The following is an 18,333-nucleotide window of genomic DNA, read 5'->3' as shown; positions in this document are numbered from 1 at the left end:
GTACAATGTTCCATTTCAGCTCCTGAGGTTTGAATCCATGCCAGTTTTCTGGGTTTACTAAGACAATCTCTCTCTTGGAGCTATATAAATCCCATGAGGTTAATTTGAACACTTACCAAATGATTAAATAAAGGCAATATGTTGAAAAGAATCACAAGATAGTTGCAAGAGATGTGGGAAAACAATCAGTCTCTTTTTCTACCGCATGCCTTTCTGCGGTAGTAATTCAGATTTTGACTTGTGTGGCAAAGTAATGAATACTGGGTGATTAAAAGTTGAGATGGAAATGAAATGTTGCCCTCCAAGCATTTTGGCTTGCTGCACATGAAACATATCTAGCTGGAGAATCATTAAAACAATATTTTGATTTGTAGCTTATTTTCAGAAAATAGGAATTTAAATATGAATGTAATTTTCTTCGTACACTAGTCCATAAATATGTCACATAACCTGGACCTCTAGAAAAATAGTTGTATGATTTTTAATATATTCTGTGGAAGATTATGAAGAATGCTAACACGTTTACAGTACACAAGGCTGATCTATTGGAAATAACTGAAATCTGCTGCAGTTCAATGGCAGCATCTTGCATCCGAGTCAAAGCTGAGTTTGACGATTCCACAAAATGAAGCACATAAATGGACTGGTATTTTATGTGTTGTTCTATAGGTACGATGTGAAACCAAAACACCACTTTCCCAATGAGCTAGATAGAAACTACTTCACAGGCAACCTACTTAATTTATTTCATTGTAGTTTTATGTGCTCATTGCAGGCTCCTCCATTACACCATAGTTTATATTTCAAGAACTGTCAGTCCCTCTTGGACAATGAGATTGTGAAATCCAGTTCATTCTTTAGACGACAGAGGAAGCAAGGGTGGCCTCACCTGGTCAGTGACAATATTGCAGCAAATATTCAGTACAGCAATATTTAGCCAAGAACCAACAACCACTATTTTAAATCAAATGAAATATTGCACATGATCTTCAGAATCACAGAAGATTTTGTTTAACCCCAAATGACCTAGGTATATAATAAGTAGTATAAGAAAATAACTGCAGATGCTGGTACAAATCGAAGGTATTTATTCACAAAATGCTGGAGTAACTCAGCAGGTCAGGCAGCATCTCAGGAGAGAAGGAATGGGTGACGTTTCGGGTCGAGACCCTTCTTCAGTCTGAAACCTTCTTCAGTCTGACCCTTCTTCGCCCATTCCAAAACGTCACCCATTCCTTCTCTCCTGAGATGCTGCCTGACCTGCTGAGTTACTCCAGCATTTTGTGAATAAATACCTTAGGTATATATAAGTCAAGTCAAAGTCAAAGTCAATTTTATTGTCAATCCTCAGCCAGTTTACACAGACAGAAAATCGAAATACCGTTTCCCACAATCCCGAGGAACAAAGTGCATAAAACAAAAGGCACAGCAAACAACAATCAACATAAAATATAAAATATAAAATATAGTCACTTCAAATTTTTTTTTTAAAAAAGTGTCTGGTGCTGGATGTGCGTGTGTGTGGGGTGTTAAAGTCCAGGTCCCATAGGGGCAGGGGAGAGAGGAGGAAGGGAGGGGAGAGAGTTCAGCATCCTGACAGCCTGGTGGAAAAAACTGTTCTTTAGTCGGGTGGTGCTTGACCTCAGGCTGCGAAACCTTCTCCCTGAAGGCAGGAGGGTGAAGAGGCTGTTGGAGGGGTGGGAGGGGTCACCCACAATGCTCAATGCTTTGCGGGTGAGGCGGGTGGTGTAAAGGACCAGGAGTGTTGGGAGTGAGGCGCCAGTGATCCTCTCAGCAGTGTTCACTATGCGCTGCAGGGTCTTACGGCTGGAGGCTGTGCAGCTTCCGAACCACACAGTGATGCAGCTGCTGAGGATGCTCTCGATGGCACCTCGGTAAAAAGTGTACATGATGGGTGTGGGGGCTCCCGCTCTCTTCAGTTTGCGGAGGAAGTAGAGGCGCTGCTGGGCTTTCTTGGCGATGGACGTGATGTTGTTGCTCCAGGAGAGATCCTCGGTGATGTTCACCCCCAGAAATTTGGTGCTGCTCACCTGCTCCACAGCAGCACCATTGATGGTCAATGGGTGGGGGTGTTGGGTGTGCATTCTCCTGAAGTCGACAACAATCTCCTTTGTTTTCTCCACATTCAGGAAGAGATTGTTGTCTGTGCACCACGCGGCCAGCTGGTCCACCTCCTTCCTGTAGTGGGTCTCGTCGTTGTTGCTGATGAGACCCACCACTGTTGTGTCATCCGCAAACTTGACGAAGTGGTTGGAGCTGTAGGATGCTTGGAGTTGGAACTGTGACTGATCAAAGAGTCTTTTAGCTTGGCCAACTATTAAAATTGGAGATTGAATCGAAAAGCTGGAGCAACTCAGTGGGTCAGACAACATCTCTGGAGAAAATGAATAGGTGACGTTTCGCGTTGAGATCCTCCTATTCAGATTGTCAAACATACCGAGGGTGCAATGAAATTAATTGCTCCATGAAGCTCAGAGTGAAAGGTATGCATAAACCAATGATAAATATAACAATAAATAAATTACGAGTGCAAAGCGTGGAGTGGGACAAAGATTGTGGTGCAATCCGAAGTAATGCAAAATAAAACCAAAGTACAAAAATAGGATAAACAAATGAGGTAGCACTAAGACAATGTGACAGAACCTCTGTGAATGAGACAATTAGTTCAGGAGTTTGATAACAGTGCGGTGAAGCTGTTCTTAAGTCAGAACATCTGGGCTCTCAAGATTCCACTCTTCTCCCAGAAGGCAACAAGGAAAGGGAATAGCTTTAGAGGTGGCACAGCAGTAGAGTTGCTGCCTTGCAGCGTCAGAGACTCTGGTCCGATCCTGACTACGGGTACGCGGTCTGCAAGGAGTTTGTACGTTCTCCCTGTGGCCGGGTGGGTTTTCTCCGGGTGCTCCAGTTTTCTCCTGCATTCCAAAGCCATACAGGTTTGTCGGTTAATTGGCTTCTGCAAATTGTAAATTGTCCCTAGTCTGCAGGATAGTGCTAGTGTATAGGGTGATCGCTGGTCTGAGTGGACTTGGCGGGCTGAAGGGCCTGTTTCCACGCTGTATCTCTAAAGGCCAAACGCCGGCAATCTTGGTGATACTGCCAACTTTCCTGAGGCAACAAACCGTGAAAATGGATTGGATGGAAGGCAGGGCCAAGCCTGTGATGGATGGAAGATAGACACAAAATGCTGGAGTAACTCAGCGGGACAGGCAGATGGACTGAAGAAGGGTCTCGACCCGAAACGTCACCCATTCCTTCTCTCCCGAGATGCTGCCTGACCTGCTGAGTTACTCCAGCATTTTGTGAATAAATCGATTTGTACCAGCATCTGCAGTTATTTTCTTATACAGATGGACTGGGCTGTGTTCACCAAACTCTGCTGGTTCAGGTGATCAAGGGCATAAGCAGTTGCCACACCAGGCTGAGATGCATTCTGTCAGAATATTTATAGTGCATCTGTAGAGGTTAGTGATAAAATCCTCATGGACATGCAGAATCTTCTTCGGTACATAAGGAAGCAAATGTGCTGATGTGCTTTCCTGATCTCTGCATCGTTGTGAAGCGATAAGCATTGTGTTGCTGGTGCCACCCACAGATTTACCGATTACACCGCTGTTGTTGGCTGAAGCACAGGTTAGTTTCCAGGAAAGAGAGGGAACATTTCTAATTGAGCTCTCATTCAAGATCAACAAAACCAAGGGACTTCAGAAAGTGGAAGTTGGGAGACCACGTGCCAGTTTTAATTGATGGGTCAGTAGTGGAGCTAGCAGCTTCAAATTCCTGGGTGTTATTATCTTGAACGACTTGCACAGCCCGTAAATACAGGTGGGTTTTGCTCCCTGCCTCTTTTAATACAAGTGAAGGGATTGTGATCTCTTAAATACTTTTTCAGTCAGAGAGTTGTAAATCTGTGGAATTCTCTGCCTCAGAAGGCAGTGGAGGCCAATTCTCTGAATGCATTCGAGAGAGAGCTAGATAGAGCTCTTAAGGATAGCGGAGTCAGGGGGTATGGGGAGAAGGCAGGAACGGGGTACTGATTGAGAATGATCAGCCATGATCACATTGAATGGCGGTGCTGGCACGAAGGGCTGAATGGCCTCCTCCTGCATCTATTGTCTAAATACAAGCGGAATAAATGCCTGCAGTCTAATTAATTATATGGGAAGTGAATGCGCCCAGCTCATAGACATAGAAAACATAGAAAATAGGTGCAGGAGTAGGCCATTCGGCCCTTCGAGCCTGCACCCCCATTCAATATGATCATGGCTGATCATCCAGCTCAGTAACCTGTACCTGCCTTCTCTCCATACCCCCTGATCCCTTTAGCCACAAGGGCCACATCTAACTCCCTCTTAAAATATAGCCAATGAACTGGCCTCAACTACCTTCTGTGGCAGAGAATTCCACAGATTCACCACTCTCTGTGTGAAGAAATGTTTTCTCATCTCGGTATTAAAAGACTTCCCCCTTATCCTTAAGCTGTGATCCCCTTGTTCGTATAATATATTGTAAGGGGCTGTGATTCCTTTAATGCATGGAGAGTGAATGGTCACTGTTCCTTTAATGCATGGAGAGTGAATGGTCACTGTTCCTTTAATGCATGGAGAGTGAATGGTCACTGTTCCTTTAATGCATGGAGAGTGAATGGTCACTGTTCCTTTAATGCATGGAGAGTGAATGGTCACTGTTCCTTTAATGCATGGAGAGTGAATGGTCACTGTTCCTTTAATGCATGGAGAGTGAATGGTCACTGTTCCTTTAATGCATGGAGAGTGAATGGTCACTGTTCCTTTAATGCATGGAGAGTGAATGGTCACTGTTCCTTTAATGCATGGAGAGTGAATGGTCACTGTTCCTTTAATGCAGAGGGAGTGAATGGTCACTGTTCCTTTAATGCATGGAGAGTGAATGGTCACTGTTCCTTTAATGCATGGAGAGTGAATGGTCACTGTTCCTTTAAAGCAGAGGGAGTGAATGTTTCCCGCCCCCTTTGAATGCAAAGGGATGCGTGGATGCGTGGGGTGTGAATGCTAATATGCGGTGAGTGAGTGAGTGGTCTGGGTCCCTGTTCATTTAATGCAAGAGGTTGCACGGGGACTGAATGCACGCCGTCCTTTAAACCCCGCCCCGCCCGGCGATGGCGATGGCGATGGCGATGGCGATGGCGATGGTTGTCCGGCGGCTCTGTGACCACTGCCAGGTAGGTGAAGGCTCGCAAACTCCGCCGTGCCCCAGGCGGAGAGGGGCTGCAATGCCGGCCGCCTCCCGCAGCTGCCCGACCTCGGCCTCGGCCTCCGCGCCGCACCGCACCGCGCCGCTTGCTCGGGCCCACGGCTGACTGGGCGAGTGAGAGCCGGCGTAACGGTGGGGCCTAGCCCGGCGGCTGTGTATGATCCACACGCGGCCCGGCGGCTGTGGAGCAAAGGCCAGGCTCTCAGGCCCATGCTGTGTGCAGCTGGGGCCCGGTCTACAAGGTTGCAGGCCGGCGGGGGGATGAGATCAAAGAAGGGGGGGGGGGGGGGGAGAGGGTAAAGGAGAAGGAGGGAAGGAGAGAAAGTGAAGGAAGGAGGGGGAGGTGGAGGGATGAGGGGAGGGGTGAGGTGGAGGGTAAGGAGAGGGGAGGGGTGAGGGGGGGTGGTGAGGGGAGGGGAGGAGGGGAGGGGTGAGGGGGTGAGGTGGAGGGATGAGGGGAGGGGTGAGGTGGAGGGGGTAAGGAGTGGGGAGGTGGTGAGGTGGAGGAGGGGAGGTGGAGGGGGTAAGGAGTGGGGAGGTGGTGAGGTGGAGGAGGGGAGGTGGAGGGGGTAAGGAGTGGGGAGGTGGTGAGGTGGAGGGGGTAAGGAGTGGGGAGGTGGTGAGGTGGAGGAGGGGAGGTGGAGGGGGTAAGGAGTGGGGAGGTGGTGAGGTGGAGGAGGGGAGGTGGAGGGGGTAAGGAGTGGGGAGGTGGTGAGGTGGAGGGGGTAAGGAGTGGGGAGGTGGTGAGGTGGAGGAGGGGAGGTGGAGGGGGTAAGGAGTGGGGAGGTGGTGAGGTGGAGGAGGGGAGGTGGAGGGGGTAAGGAGTGGGGAGGTGGTGAGGTGGAGGAGGGGAGGTGGAGGGGGTAAGGAGAGGGGAGGTGGAGGGGGTAAGGAGAGGGGAGGTGGAGGGGTTAATTAGACGGGAGGTGGAGGGGATAAGGAGAGGGGTGGAAGAGGAGAGGTGGAGGGGTGAGGAGAGGAGAGGTGGAGTTGTGAGGGGAGGGGGGTAAGGGGAGGTTGAGGGGGTAAGGAGAGGGGACGTAGAGGGGGTAAGGGGAGGTGGAATTGTAAGGGGAGGTGGAGGGGGGTAAGGAGAGGGGAGGTGGAGGGGGTAAGGAGAGGGGAGGTTGAGGGGGTAAGGAGAGGGGAGGTGGAGGGGTTAATTAGACAGGAGGTGGAGGGGGTGAGGAGAGATGGAGGGGGTAAGGAGAGGGAAGTAAAAGCTGGAGTCTGAGAAGGACAAGGAGGTCAGCTGGAATTTACACTAAACAACGCAGCACGGGGCACAATGTTTGTGCGGAATATAATGCCAAGTTAAACTGATCTCATTTACCTGTACATGATCTATATCCCTCTACTCACTGCACGTCCAGGTGCCTATCTAAAAACCTCTTAAATGCCACTAATATATCTGCCTCGACCATTCCTGGCAATGCGTTTCAGGTCTCCATTACTCCCCGAGTGTAAAAAAATACCTTGCACATCTCTTTCACACTTCTCACATTATAGCTTAGCCCTCCAGTGTTGGACATTTCAACCGTGAAAAAGGTTCTGACTATCTCTATCCATACCTCGCATCATTTTATATACACTATAAACATACTTTGCTCAGAGACACACAACGTGGAAACAGCCAGTTGGCCCAACTTGCCCATGCCGAACAACATACCCCATCCACACTAGCCTCACCTGCCTGTGGTTGGCCCGTAGCCCTCTAAACCTATCCTATCCATGTATATGTCCAAATGTCTCTTTATGACTGGAATTTAGAAGGATGAGAGGAGATCTTATCAAAACGTATAAGATTATTAAGGGGTTGGACACGTTAGAGGCAGGAAACATGTTCCCAATGTTGGGGGAGTCCAGAACAAGGGGCCACAGTTTAAGAATAAGGGGTAGGCCATTTAGAACTGAGATGAGGAAAAACTTTTTCAGTCAGAGAGTTGTGAATCTGTGGAATTCTCTGCCTCAGAAGGCAGTGGAGGCCAATTCTCTGAATGCATTCAAGAGAGAGCTAGATAGAGCTCTTAAGGATAGCGGAGTCAGGGGTATGGGGAGAAGGCAGGAACGGGGTACTGATTGAGAATTATCAGCCATGATCACATTGAATGGCGGTGCTGGCTCAAAGGGCCGAATGGCCTCCTCCTGCACCAATTGTCTATTGTCCATGACGTTATGATAGTTCTTCAACTACCACCTCCGGTAGCTCGTTCCGTATATCCAGCACACTTTGTGTTTTTATAAAAAGTTACTCCTCCAGTTCCCAATCTCCTTGTCACACCTTAAATCTATGTCCTCTGCTTCTCGATTCCCCCCACTCTAGGCAAAAGACTACATTTGCCAGATCTATTCCCCTCATGATCTTGTACACCTCTCAGATCACCCCTCATCTTTCTGTGCTCCAAGCAATAAAGTCCTAGCCTGCTCAAGCTCTCCCAATAACTCAGGCCCACCGAGTCCTGGCAACACCCTTGAAAATCTTCTCTACACCCTTTTTAGTTTTTAAAAATTTTAGATGAAGGAATAGATGTTTAGTAAATTGGATTACTGTAGGTGGGTACTTGATTGTTGACATGAACATGGTGGGCTGAAGAACCAGTTTTAGTTTTTGAGATGGGGACCAGGTCCAGAGAAGGGATGAAGTGTCCTTTGATGAACATCGAGACAGTTACTTGGGCCAGGGATGGCAGATTGTAGAATTCATCAACAAGAGAGACAATCTTGGGCTTCATAAGGTCATAAGTGATAGGAGTAGAATTAGGCCATTTGACCCATCAAGTCTACTCCACTATTCAATCATGGCTGATCTATCTATCTCCTAACCCCATTCTCCTGCCTTCTCCCCATAACCTCTGACACCTATGCTTGCTTGTTCGAAGCTGCTTGGAATAGACCAAGGGGGTAGCTGGTAGTATTCTATTCTATAGTTCTGAATTGGAAATGATGAAAATTACATTAGGGTTTTATAAGTCTCAGCTTTGGAAACAAAAGGAAGAAAGTAAAGCCATTTTTATTGTTTCAATCAGTTGTTGGTGTTCAAATGATCAGTGTAATCGGGACCTCTCAACCAGTGGAGTTGGAAAATCATATTTTACAAGAGGTTTTATTAACTCCAGGCTGAACAACACATTTCATCATCTGGCTTGAAACTGAGTTCCCATATTTTTATTGGAGTGAACTGTTACGAGAGCTGTTGTGTTTCTGAGTCACAGTTGGGAAAAAATCATTCGGAATTTCCTTTCTTGCTCATCATCCAGTGCATTGTGAGGGGGGGAAATGCATTTGTGGATTTCATGTGGTGGATTTGAAATGTAACCTTTGTTTTGTGGATCAAAAGTGACTTTCTTAGTCTTAACAATCAAGAGTTAGAAATTTGAGCCGTTGGCTACTGAATGCATCAAATTTTTAATGGACAACTTGGAGAACACCACTAAAAATGTGTCTTTTTGTTGCCAAAATATGTTGGACAGGATGAAGTTTGTCAGTGTACTTATATTTGCTTATTTATCTCATTCCATATTACCATTAAGATCGTGGAGGGATAACTTCACTCATGGAGGAGATTGAGCGGTGGTTTCATGACCTGCGCATTGCAAAGAGATCGACACAGAAAACTGATGATTTAACCTACCTGCTGGATATTGACTGCATCAAATCACCCACTGGTCAAAGTAGCCATCTAGTTGCTGTTTCATGTTCCAACCACTCCATACGTGTATACAATAAACAGACTCTGGCTCTGGTTCAACAGTTCCAGGGCCATTCTGCTCCTATAAGTGGAATAAGATTTGCACAAACTAACAGCCAGTTACTCTACTCTGCATCGTGTGATGGGACACTGATGTGCTGGGATGTGCGTTCGTCTAGCACCAATGCAGTGCAGATTTTTAAAGGCTACCCTAACAATGCCTTTACCAGCTTTGATATTAGCTGTGACGATTTAGTTATCTGCGCCGGAACGGAAAAGATTGAAGAAGATGCTTACATGGTTTTCTGGGATGCTCGAAGTGGAACAAATGCGGATTGTCCTGGAGCTCAGGGACCTCTCGGGGTGTATTCGGAGACCCACAACAATGACATCACCCAAGTGCGTTTCCACCCCACAAATCCCAACATGGTGGCATCAGGCTCAATAGACGGGTTGGTCAACATTTTTGACATCAGCCAAGAAACAGAAGATGATGCTCTCCTTGCAACTTGCAACTCTGATTCTTCTGTCAGTTTCATTGGTTGGTCCGGTAAGCAGCACCAGCAGATTTTTTGTTTGACCCATGACGAAGGTTTCTTTCTATGGGATCTCGCCCATCTCCATAGCGATGAGCCCATCACACTGGTTAAGATGCAGGATGCCAGAGAGAGCTTGAAGTTGGACAGTGGCTCTCTGGAATACCTGATTGGAGGTTTTTACCACAAGAAAGCCGATCGATTGTTTGTGTTGGGCGGCAGCCATATGGGGAAGCTTCACTTCTTAGACTGTGAAGCCGGTGGCCTTGCCCACATGTATTCTCTACGGGATGGACACTCAGCTACAGTTCGTGCCTTCTACTGGGATCCTGAGGATAATTCTTTGTTGACGTGTGGGGAAGACTCTCAACTGGTTTTATGGAAACCAAATGCCATAGAAACAACCACAGCAAAGAAGCCAACAATGAAACTTCCTTCTGATGTGCAGATAAAAATGCGAGTTCATGGCAAAAGTACTTACAAAAGCAAGAAATAAGACCTGTAGATGCACGCTTGTATTTGGCACAGCTGAATTCCAAGAGATTAACTTCGATTTTGCTCAGAGAAAAACAATTCTTCATGTCTAATGGCAATTTAGCCATTTTATGGCAGGAAATTGGCAGCTTTAAACTGCATCCAAACAATGTCATTTTAATTGGAAAAAGTGCATGAGTGAAAGGCAATGAAAAAGATAGGGCGAGAGTTGGAATTCAATTTGCATAATTATTATTTTCTTGCTTTTTGATATTAAAAACGTATCTTTCTACCATAAATCAAATTTTAGTGGGTCATTTACAGAGATCAATTAACCGACAAACTTTCACAACTTAGGGATGTGGAAGGAAACTGGAGCACGCGGGGGAAACCCACATGGTCACAGGGAGAATGTGTAAACTCCACACAGACAGCACCCGAGGTCAACATCAAACCCAGGATTTTGGATGTTGTGAGGCAGCAGCTTTACCAGCTGTGTCACTGTGCTGCCCATGTATCACCCCTCAGACTCTTCTCCAGTTACTTTCCTAATGCAGATGTTAAGTGTAAAGGAGTGTTCTCTGACACACTGTAACCTTTACTGGTAGTTTATTATAGCACATGGCACACACGTCCCAGCACTGACTGCATCCAGCCTTCAGACGTACCGGGACCTAAAAGGGTGGAACAAAGGGAGGAGACTACAGTTGTACTAATAGGATGGGGCGTGGTTAGTGGTGATAAGGTAGCTACAGTATAGGTTGCATGCATAACCATCTACATCCTTCCCCTTACAATTCAAACAAGTTACTACAGTAGCAGGATTATTATACAGTACCTGCAAAGCTAGACATATTCTCCGTAGCGAGCCGGAGGTTTTACAATCCGACCCGAGCGAGTGCGCACAGCACCTTCACCCTCCCCGCCCGAAAGAGTAGGAGGGGGGACAAGAACAGAAACAGGAGGAGAGAAGCTGGGTGGAGAACCCAGCTTGCAGGGGGAACGGAGGGACACAGGAGAGCCAGGCGAAAATGAAGGGGTAGAACGAGTTGAAGTTGGAGAGAGAGAAGATTTTGCAGGGGACAACAGAGCCTGGGGAGCAAGCCCGGGAGGAGCAGGGGGGGCTACCCGAGGCAAAAGGACCGACCGTGGCATGCAGGGAGCAGAGGGTACGTTAGTGGAGGAAGGCTCGACACGCGATGGAGGGGTATACGGAACCGCAGGAGGTGGTTTGGGCTCGTTAACCGCCAACAGGTGCTGGCGGCTGCGTCTGTAGACAGTCCCTTCGAAATCCACGAGGTAGGAACGTGGCGCGGTGTCAAACCCGACGACGGTGGCAAGTCGGGAATAGCCGGTGGACGTCTGCAAACGGACGACCTGTCCCGGCATCAGTGGAGAAAGAGGGCGGCAGGATTTATCATGCGACCGTCGCTGGATCTCGTGTTTTTTTGCAATACGTTTCTGGACATCAGCAGGCTGCAGGACTTTAGGCATCAGGGACTGCTGGGCAATAGGCATCGGAGGGCGGACAACTCGGGACATGAGTCGCTGGGCAGGGGATCCCATGGAAATGTCTCGAGAAATGTTGCGAAGGTTCAGGAGACACTGATAGAAATCCCCGTTCGAGAGGCGGGTTTGTTCAAGCAGGTGCTTAGCGCTCCGGACCGCCCGTTCCGCTAGACCATTGCTTTGAGGGTACTCCGGGCTGCTAGTGAAATGATTAAAGTTCCACTTTGTAGCAAACGCTCGAAACTCAGCGCTGGTGAACTGGCGACCGTTGTCTGTCTGCAGCCGGACAGGGGAACCAAACGTGGCAAAGTGGCGGCGAAGCTTGCTGATCACCATCTCGGAGGTGATGGCAGGGAGGAAGTCCACCTCGAACCAATTCGAGTAAGAGTCTACTAGCACAAGGTATTGCTTACCACGCCAGTCGAAAATGTCGGCAGCCAGAGAAGTCCAGGGCATTTCAGGTGCAGGCTGCTGCAAAAGTGGCTGTCTTTGCTGATGCGGGGCAAGCGAGTGACAGTCCGGACAGGAATCGACTCGGGCTTGGATGTATTTAGCCATGGCCGGCCAGTAGTACTGGTCCTGGGCATGTGAGATGGTGGCATCTGCACCGGGATGTCCCATGTGGGCGGCATCAAAATACAAGCCACGCAGTGATTCCGGGATGACAACCTTGTGCCCTTTGATAATAATACCATCCCGGAGGACTAACTCATCGCGGACCAAAAAATAGGGGTGGACGCTGGCAGGCAACGAATTCCGCTTGGTGGGCCACCCGCGCTTGATGACAGCAGCAAGCTGCTGCAGGTCGGGGTCGTTTGCGGTGTGTTCAACCAGGCATTTCAGCTGGTGAGAAGGGACGAAGTTGACGTTCAGTACCTGTAAGTCCGACTGCTCGAAGGGGTGCTGGTCGCAGGAGGTCCGGGGGGCCCGGGACAGTGCATCAGCCACATGCATCTCGGTGCCCCTCTTATATACGATCTTAAAGTCAAAGCGCTGTAGCTGCAGCATCATCCGCTGTAGTCTGGCAGGAGCGCAGTGTATCGGTTTATTAAGTATTGTCACCAGTGGCTGGTGATCCGTTTCAATGGTGAACCTGGTGCCGAATAAGAAGTCTCTAAACTTCGAACACGCGAAAACCACCGCCAGCAGCTCCTTCTCTATCTGAGCATAGCGTTGCTCTGTGGCCGTCATTGTCCTAGAGGCATAGGAGATAGGCCGCAGCGAGTCGTCAGCGTGGAGTTGCAGGCAGGCAGCACCCAGTCCAAATCGGGAGGCGTCGCAGGTGACCACGATTGGAAGCAGCAGATCAAAAAACCTTAGTGTTGGTGTGCTGACCAGCCTCGTCTTCAGCAGGTCGAACGCCTGCTGGTGGTGTGGAAACCATGCCCAGGCAATGTCCTTCTTTGTGAGTTGTCTCAGGGGTGCGCTCAACTCGCTGAGGTCGGGGATAAACTTCCCCAGGTAGTTCACCATGCCCAGGAAGCGCTGCAGACTGACAGCGTCAGTCGGGGCCGGCAGCTCAGAGATGGCGCTGGTCTTTTGCGGGTCTGGCTTTAACCCTTGGGCTGTGAAGATGTGTCCGACGTATGTGACCTCAGGCACCCGGAACTTGCACTTTGACCGATTGAGCTTCAAATTTATCTGCCGGGCACGGTCCAAAATCCGCCGGAGGTTGTGGTCATGTTCGGCCACGTCCCTCCCATAGACCAGAATGTCATCCACAATAATCGCGCAGGGCAGACCTGCAAATAGTTGTTCCATAGAACGCTGAAATACCTCGCTGGCAGAGTTGATGCCGAACGGCATCCGTAAAAACTTAAACCTGCCGAAGGGCGTGCTGAACGTGGTCAGATCCGTGGAGCGTTTGTCCAGGGGTATCTGCCAAAACGAGCTCCTTGCATCGAGGACGGAGAACACAGTAGCTTGTCCCACCTGGGCGGCAACATCTTCGACAGTCCTCATGGGGTAGTGGGGCCGTTTAATTGCCATATTTAAGTCCTTGGGGTTAATGCACACCCGTATCTCATTTTTTCCTTTCTTCAACGTGGCGACCATGGTGGAGACCCATACGGTTGGATCGCTGACAGCCTCCAGCACTCCCATGTTGACCATGTCCTTGAGCATATTCTCCACTTTGCCCTTCATGGCAAAAGACACCCTGTGGGGTGGACGGATCACGGGCTCCACAGATGGGTCTGTCGCGATCTTGTACACCACCGGCAGCTTCCCCAGCTTGTCGTCAAACAGGTCTGGGTACTCACATAGTGGATCCATCACAGGTTGCACCTTGTGGACCGTATGGTTAAACGACACCAGCCCAAGATCCTGGCATGCCCGGTTGCTAAGCAACGTCACACAGTCACTGTCCAGAATGAAGAAAGACAGGTCCTGGGAACCTTCCTGCAGCACGCAGTGGAAGGTCGCCCTCCCCACAGGTGTTAGTTCCTCTCCCCCATAGGCACGCAAAACAGAGCGGTCGGCAATCAGCAGCTCATTATTCCTTATCCGGTGGAACAGCTTTGTTGACATTACGTTCACCTTCGCCCCCGTGTCAAGTTTAGCAGAGAAACACTTATTGTTGACAGTTATGTTCACAGAAGGATCGGGGAGGCGAGATCGGCTGTGGAGGAGAGTGTAAATACTTACATCTCCCGTGGAAAAGCTGGGCTCAGAGTCCATCTCGCTATCAACCTGCAAAAGATTGTCTAGGAGTTGTCTGGGAGCTGAGGGAACTTTCCCACGGGATCGGCAGGCAGCTGCAAAATGGTTTCTTCTCCCGCAGAAATTGCATGTCTTCCCAAGGGCTGGGCACTGTGATTCTGAGGAGTGTACGTAGCTGCAGTTAGGACACTTGTTAGATCTTGGGTCCCGGGGTGTGCGAACGGGCCGCTGTGGAGGGCGAAAGTTCTCCCTCATCCGTCGTTGTCCAGCAACTCCAGTTAAATTTACGGCTCGGTCGTCAGACCCCCTCTGTCCGTGAGGATGGTGGACCACTTCGGCAATGCGGCACGCATGCATTGCTTGAGTCAGGGTTAGGTCAGGCCGTTGCAGCAGGTCGGCACGCAGCTTCTGATCGACCATACCGGTAACGAGAATGTCTCTGACGAGCTGGTCGCGCATGGTTTCGAATCGGCACCGCTGGGCAAGGTGTTGCAGGTCGGCAATGAAGCATTCAACAGGTTCATCCGGCTGTTGCTTGCGTGAGAAGAACCTGGCCCGCTCCAGTATACGGTTGGAGGGCAGGTCGCATAGCTCCGCGAATTTGCGCAAAAGACATACCGGGTCGTCGGCCGATTCAGCTGGCTCGACCGGCTGGTCGTTGTCATCCAGGACCGCTGGTGCATAGACAAAGGCTTGAGCTCTCTTCATTGCGTCGGGACCGGCCAGGTTGAGCAAAAGTGATGCTTTGACCGCGGCTGGGTCGTTCCGGTTCGCAATATTGACGTAGTGAGTGTAGTCCATCACAAAAGTCGACCATCGTTCCGCAATGTCGGCATCGAAGACAAGGGGAGATGGCTTTCGGCATGAGGACGCCATATCGAGGGAAACCCGAAACTGGGCACTAACGGGAACAAAATAAATGAAAACCGGTAAACGGGAAACGCTCGCATCCCACTCCTGACACCATGTAAAGGAGTGTTCTCTGACACACTGTAACCTTTACTGGTAGTTTATTATAGCACATGGCACACACGTCCCAGCACTGACTGCATCCAGCCTTCAGACGTACCGGGACCTAAAAGGGTGGAACAAAGGGAGGAGACTACAGTTGTACTAATAGGATGGGGCGTGGTTAGTGGTGATAAGGTAGCTACAGTATAGGTTGCATGCATAACCATCTAGGCTTACTAGGCTCTAATTCCCACGTTTTACCTTGCAACACTCCCTAAATAGAGGCACAACATTAGACATCCTCCATCATCCGGTAACTCACTCTTGGCTAACAATGATTTCTGTGTTCAAAATTTCCAAGGAAAATTGTACAAGTCTGATAATATATGTGGCATAGAGCATAAATCACACGGAACAACTTTTTATCTTTAGTATAAGAAGATAACTGCAGATGCTGGTACAAAACTCAGCAGGTCAGGCAGCATCTCGGGAGAGAAGGAATGGGTGACGTTTCGGGTCGAGACTTTTTATCTTTTCCTTCATATTGACAATGGAAATTATTTTTTCATTTGGAAAAGCTGCCCTGCCCATTCCTGGCAGTCCAGCATTTTTCACTATCCGTCAGGTAGCTAAAGTATTTTATAATTTCACTATTAGCCTTGATCTAATTGGTATTGCTTTATTATTGTCAGATGTGCAAAGATACAATGGAAAAGAAGTTTGTGTAACATCCTAAATAACCATAGGACATGCAAGTGCAGCAAAGAGCAAAAGAAACAATACAAAATATAGAGAGAGTGCAGATAAAAAAAGTGCAAAGGCCGGTGAGGGAGATTGGAAATTAATCCGTAGCATGCAGTGCCATAGTGAGGCCCACCGGAAATTGGAGGAACAGCACCTCATATTGCAGCCCAGTGGTATGAACATTGACTTCTCCAACTTTAGATAGTTCCTCTGTCCCTCTCTTCCCCTCCCCTTCCCAGATCTACCACTGTCTTCCTGTCTCCACCTATATCCTTCCTTTGTCCCACCCCCCTGACATCAGTCTGAAGAAGGGTCTGGACCCGAAACGTCATCCATTTCTTCTCTCCTGAGATGCTGCCTGACCTGCTGAGTTACTCCAGCATTTTGTGAATAAATACTTTCGATTTGTACCAGCATCTGCAGTTATTTTATTACACTTAGCATAAGAGAGGTCAGTTGAAGAGTCTGATAACCGTGTGAAAGAAGCTGTTCTTGCATCTAGTGATGGTATATCCTGTGATATTCTTCAGAGGAAATAATTTGTATCAATCCTACCTAAAATTATTGACAGAGTGACATAGAGATGGCTCAAAATAGTTAATAAAGCCAAGGAAATATTCTGCCTATAAATCTTTCATTATAATTTGACATTTTTAAATATTATCATTCCAGCAAATCAGTGTTGTAACTCAAAACACATTTTTAAAAAATATGTGGAGTATCAAAATTCCAGTGCTTACGTCTGATCAAGGTTTTGTACAACTCGAGTAACACTACTCATTGACATAATATTTTGTGTATTTACCTACATATTTGGTTTAAGGTTTTATGGAGTCCTTTGCTTCCCTGTTCTTTTGTAATTTGAACAAAAATTGGTCCCATTTGCCTTTTTTGCATTCAAATGAATGACTCGTGTTGATTCCCATCTGCTATTGTTTTACCCATCCACACTATTAACTACTACGCCAATCTTAGTGTTATCGACAACTGTTTTGTAATCATTTAATGCACTTCATTAAATGTTCAACTCACTGAGAAGACATTTTGGATCATATTATGTAGCAGGAAGACATCCCATTGAGTGTTATTATGAAGCACATGATAAGAAATATAGTGCTGAAACTGATCATCTATAGTTCACTGAGCAAACTATTGAACTCTCATTCCAGCTTGTCATGAATAAAGCCAGAGGGAGGTGGGAACTTTTCCCAGTGAGATATCCTCAGTAATTGACAGGACTTTGGATGAAAATGGCCTACAATGTGTTTTGTGCAGAACTGGCACAAATAACCTAGATACGCATATGGGGAAAAAAAGACCATGATTTAACATTTTATTTAGATTTTTCTTGGCTTTCCCTCATCTCCAGTTGCAGAGTAAAAGTGAAAATAATTATATTCCACAGACATCTTTTTTCTCAGCCGCTGTCAAAGTCAGCACAATAACATGCTGATGCATCAAAGATTGACACAAAATGCTGGAGTAACTCAGCTGGACAGGCAGCATCTCTGGAGAAAAGGAATGGGTGACGTTTCGGGTCGAGACCCTTCAGACTTCAGTCTGCCTGTCCCGCTGAGTTACGCCAGCTTTTTGTGTCTATCTTCGATTTACACCAGCATCTGCAGTTCCTCCTAAACATGTTGATGCATATTGGAAGAGAGCTAAGAGTGACCTGGAGCCAAACCTATTCTGATTTGAAAATTATTACTAGTCACAATTTTAAACCAAAATAAATGAACCTCAGAAAATGGCAGATATGGTATGTACCAAGACAGCCTTCTTCCACCTCAAAAACATCGCCCGTCTCCGTCCATCCCTCCTCCACAGCTGCAGAAACCCTCATCCACGCCTTCATCACCTCCCGTCTGGACTACTGCAACAGCCTCCTCTATGGCTCACCCTCAAAAATCATCAGTAAACTTCAATACATTCAAAACTCCGCTGCCCGTCTACTCACCCACTCCCCGATCCGTGACCATATCACCCCCGTCCTTTACAAGCTCCACTGGCTCCCCATCCCCCAGAGAATCCAGTACAAAATCCTCCTCATGACCTACAAAGCCCTCCATAACCTGCCCCCATCCTACCTGACTGACCTCCTCCACAGATACACTCCCACCTCCACCCTCCGCTCTGCTGCTGCCAACCTCCTGTCCCCCCCCCCCCATCCGGACCAAACTCAGATCCTGGGGGGACAGGGCTTTCTCCATCGCTGCTCCCACCCTCTGGAACTCACTACCCCAAACCGTCAGGGACTCCTCCTCACTCACCACATTCAAAACATCACTGAAGTCTCACCTGTTCAGCATTGCCTTCAACCACTGACCGTCACCTCACCTTCTGTCTCCTTTTTCTGTTCGTTTACTTATTTATCTATTTATTTTCTTCTCTATGTTCTAGTAATCCCTGTAAAGCGTCTTTGAGTGTTTGAAAAGCGCTATATAAATGTAATGCATTATTATTATTAATATTATTACCATCATTTAAAAAAAATGAGATTTTGGAACGGAGTCGTTATCA

General features: G+C 47.9%; 1 protein-coding gene across 1 annotated transcript; it reads left to right on the top strand.

Moving 5' to 3' along the window:
* The first annotated feature begins 4,961 nt into the window (after nucleotides 1–4,961).
* On the top strand, nucleotides 4,962–16,350 carry wdr89 (WD repeat domain 89). The gene is made up of 3 exons (XM_078407203.1): nucleotides 4,962–5,218; nucleotides 8,781–10,512; nucleotides 15,301–16,350. Exon 2 carries the CDS (start codon nucleotides 8,804–8,806, stop codon nucleotides 9,968–9,970), a length of 1,167 nt encoding a protein of 388 aa, XP_078263329.1. The 5' UTR covers nucleotides 4,962–5,218; nucleotides 8,781–8,803; the 3' UTR covers nucleotides 9,971–10,512; nucleotides 15,301–16,350.
* The last annotated feature ends 1,983 nt before the right edge of the window (nucleotides 16,351–18,333 follow it).

Source organism: Rhinoraja longicauda, chromosome 10 (assembly GCF_053455715.1).
Source record: "Rhinoraja longicauda isolate Sanriku21f chromosome 10, sRhiLon1.1, whole genome shotgun sequence".
Taxonomy (NCBI): Eukaryota; Metazoa; Chordata; class Chondrichthyes; order Rajiformes; family Arhynchobatidae; genus Rhinoraja; species Rhinoraja longicauda.
Note: the sequence above shows the minus strand (reverse complement) of the source record. Positions and strands in the feature narration are given on the sequence as shown.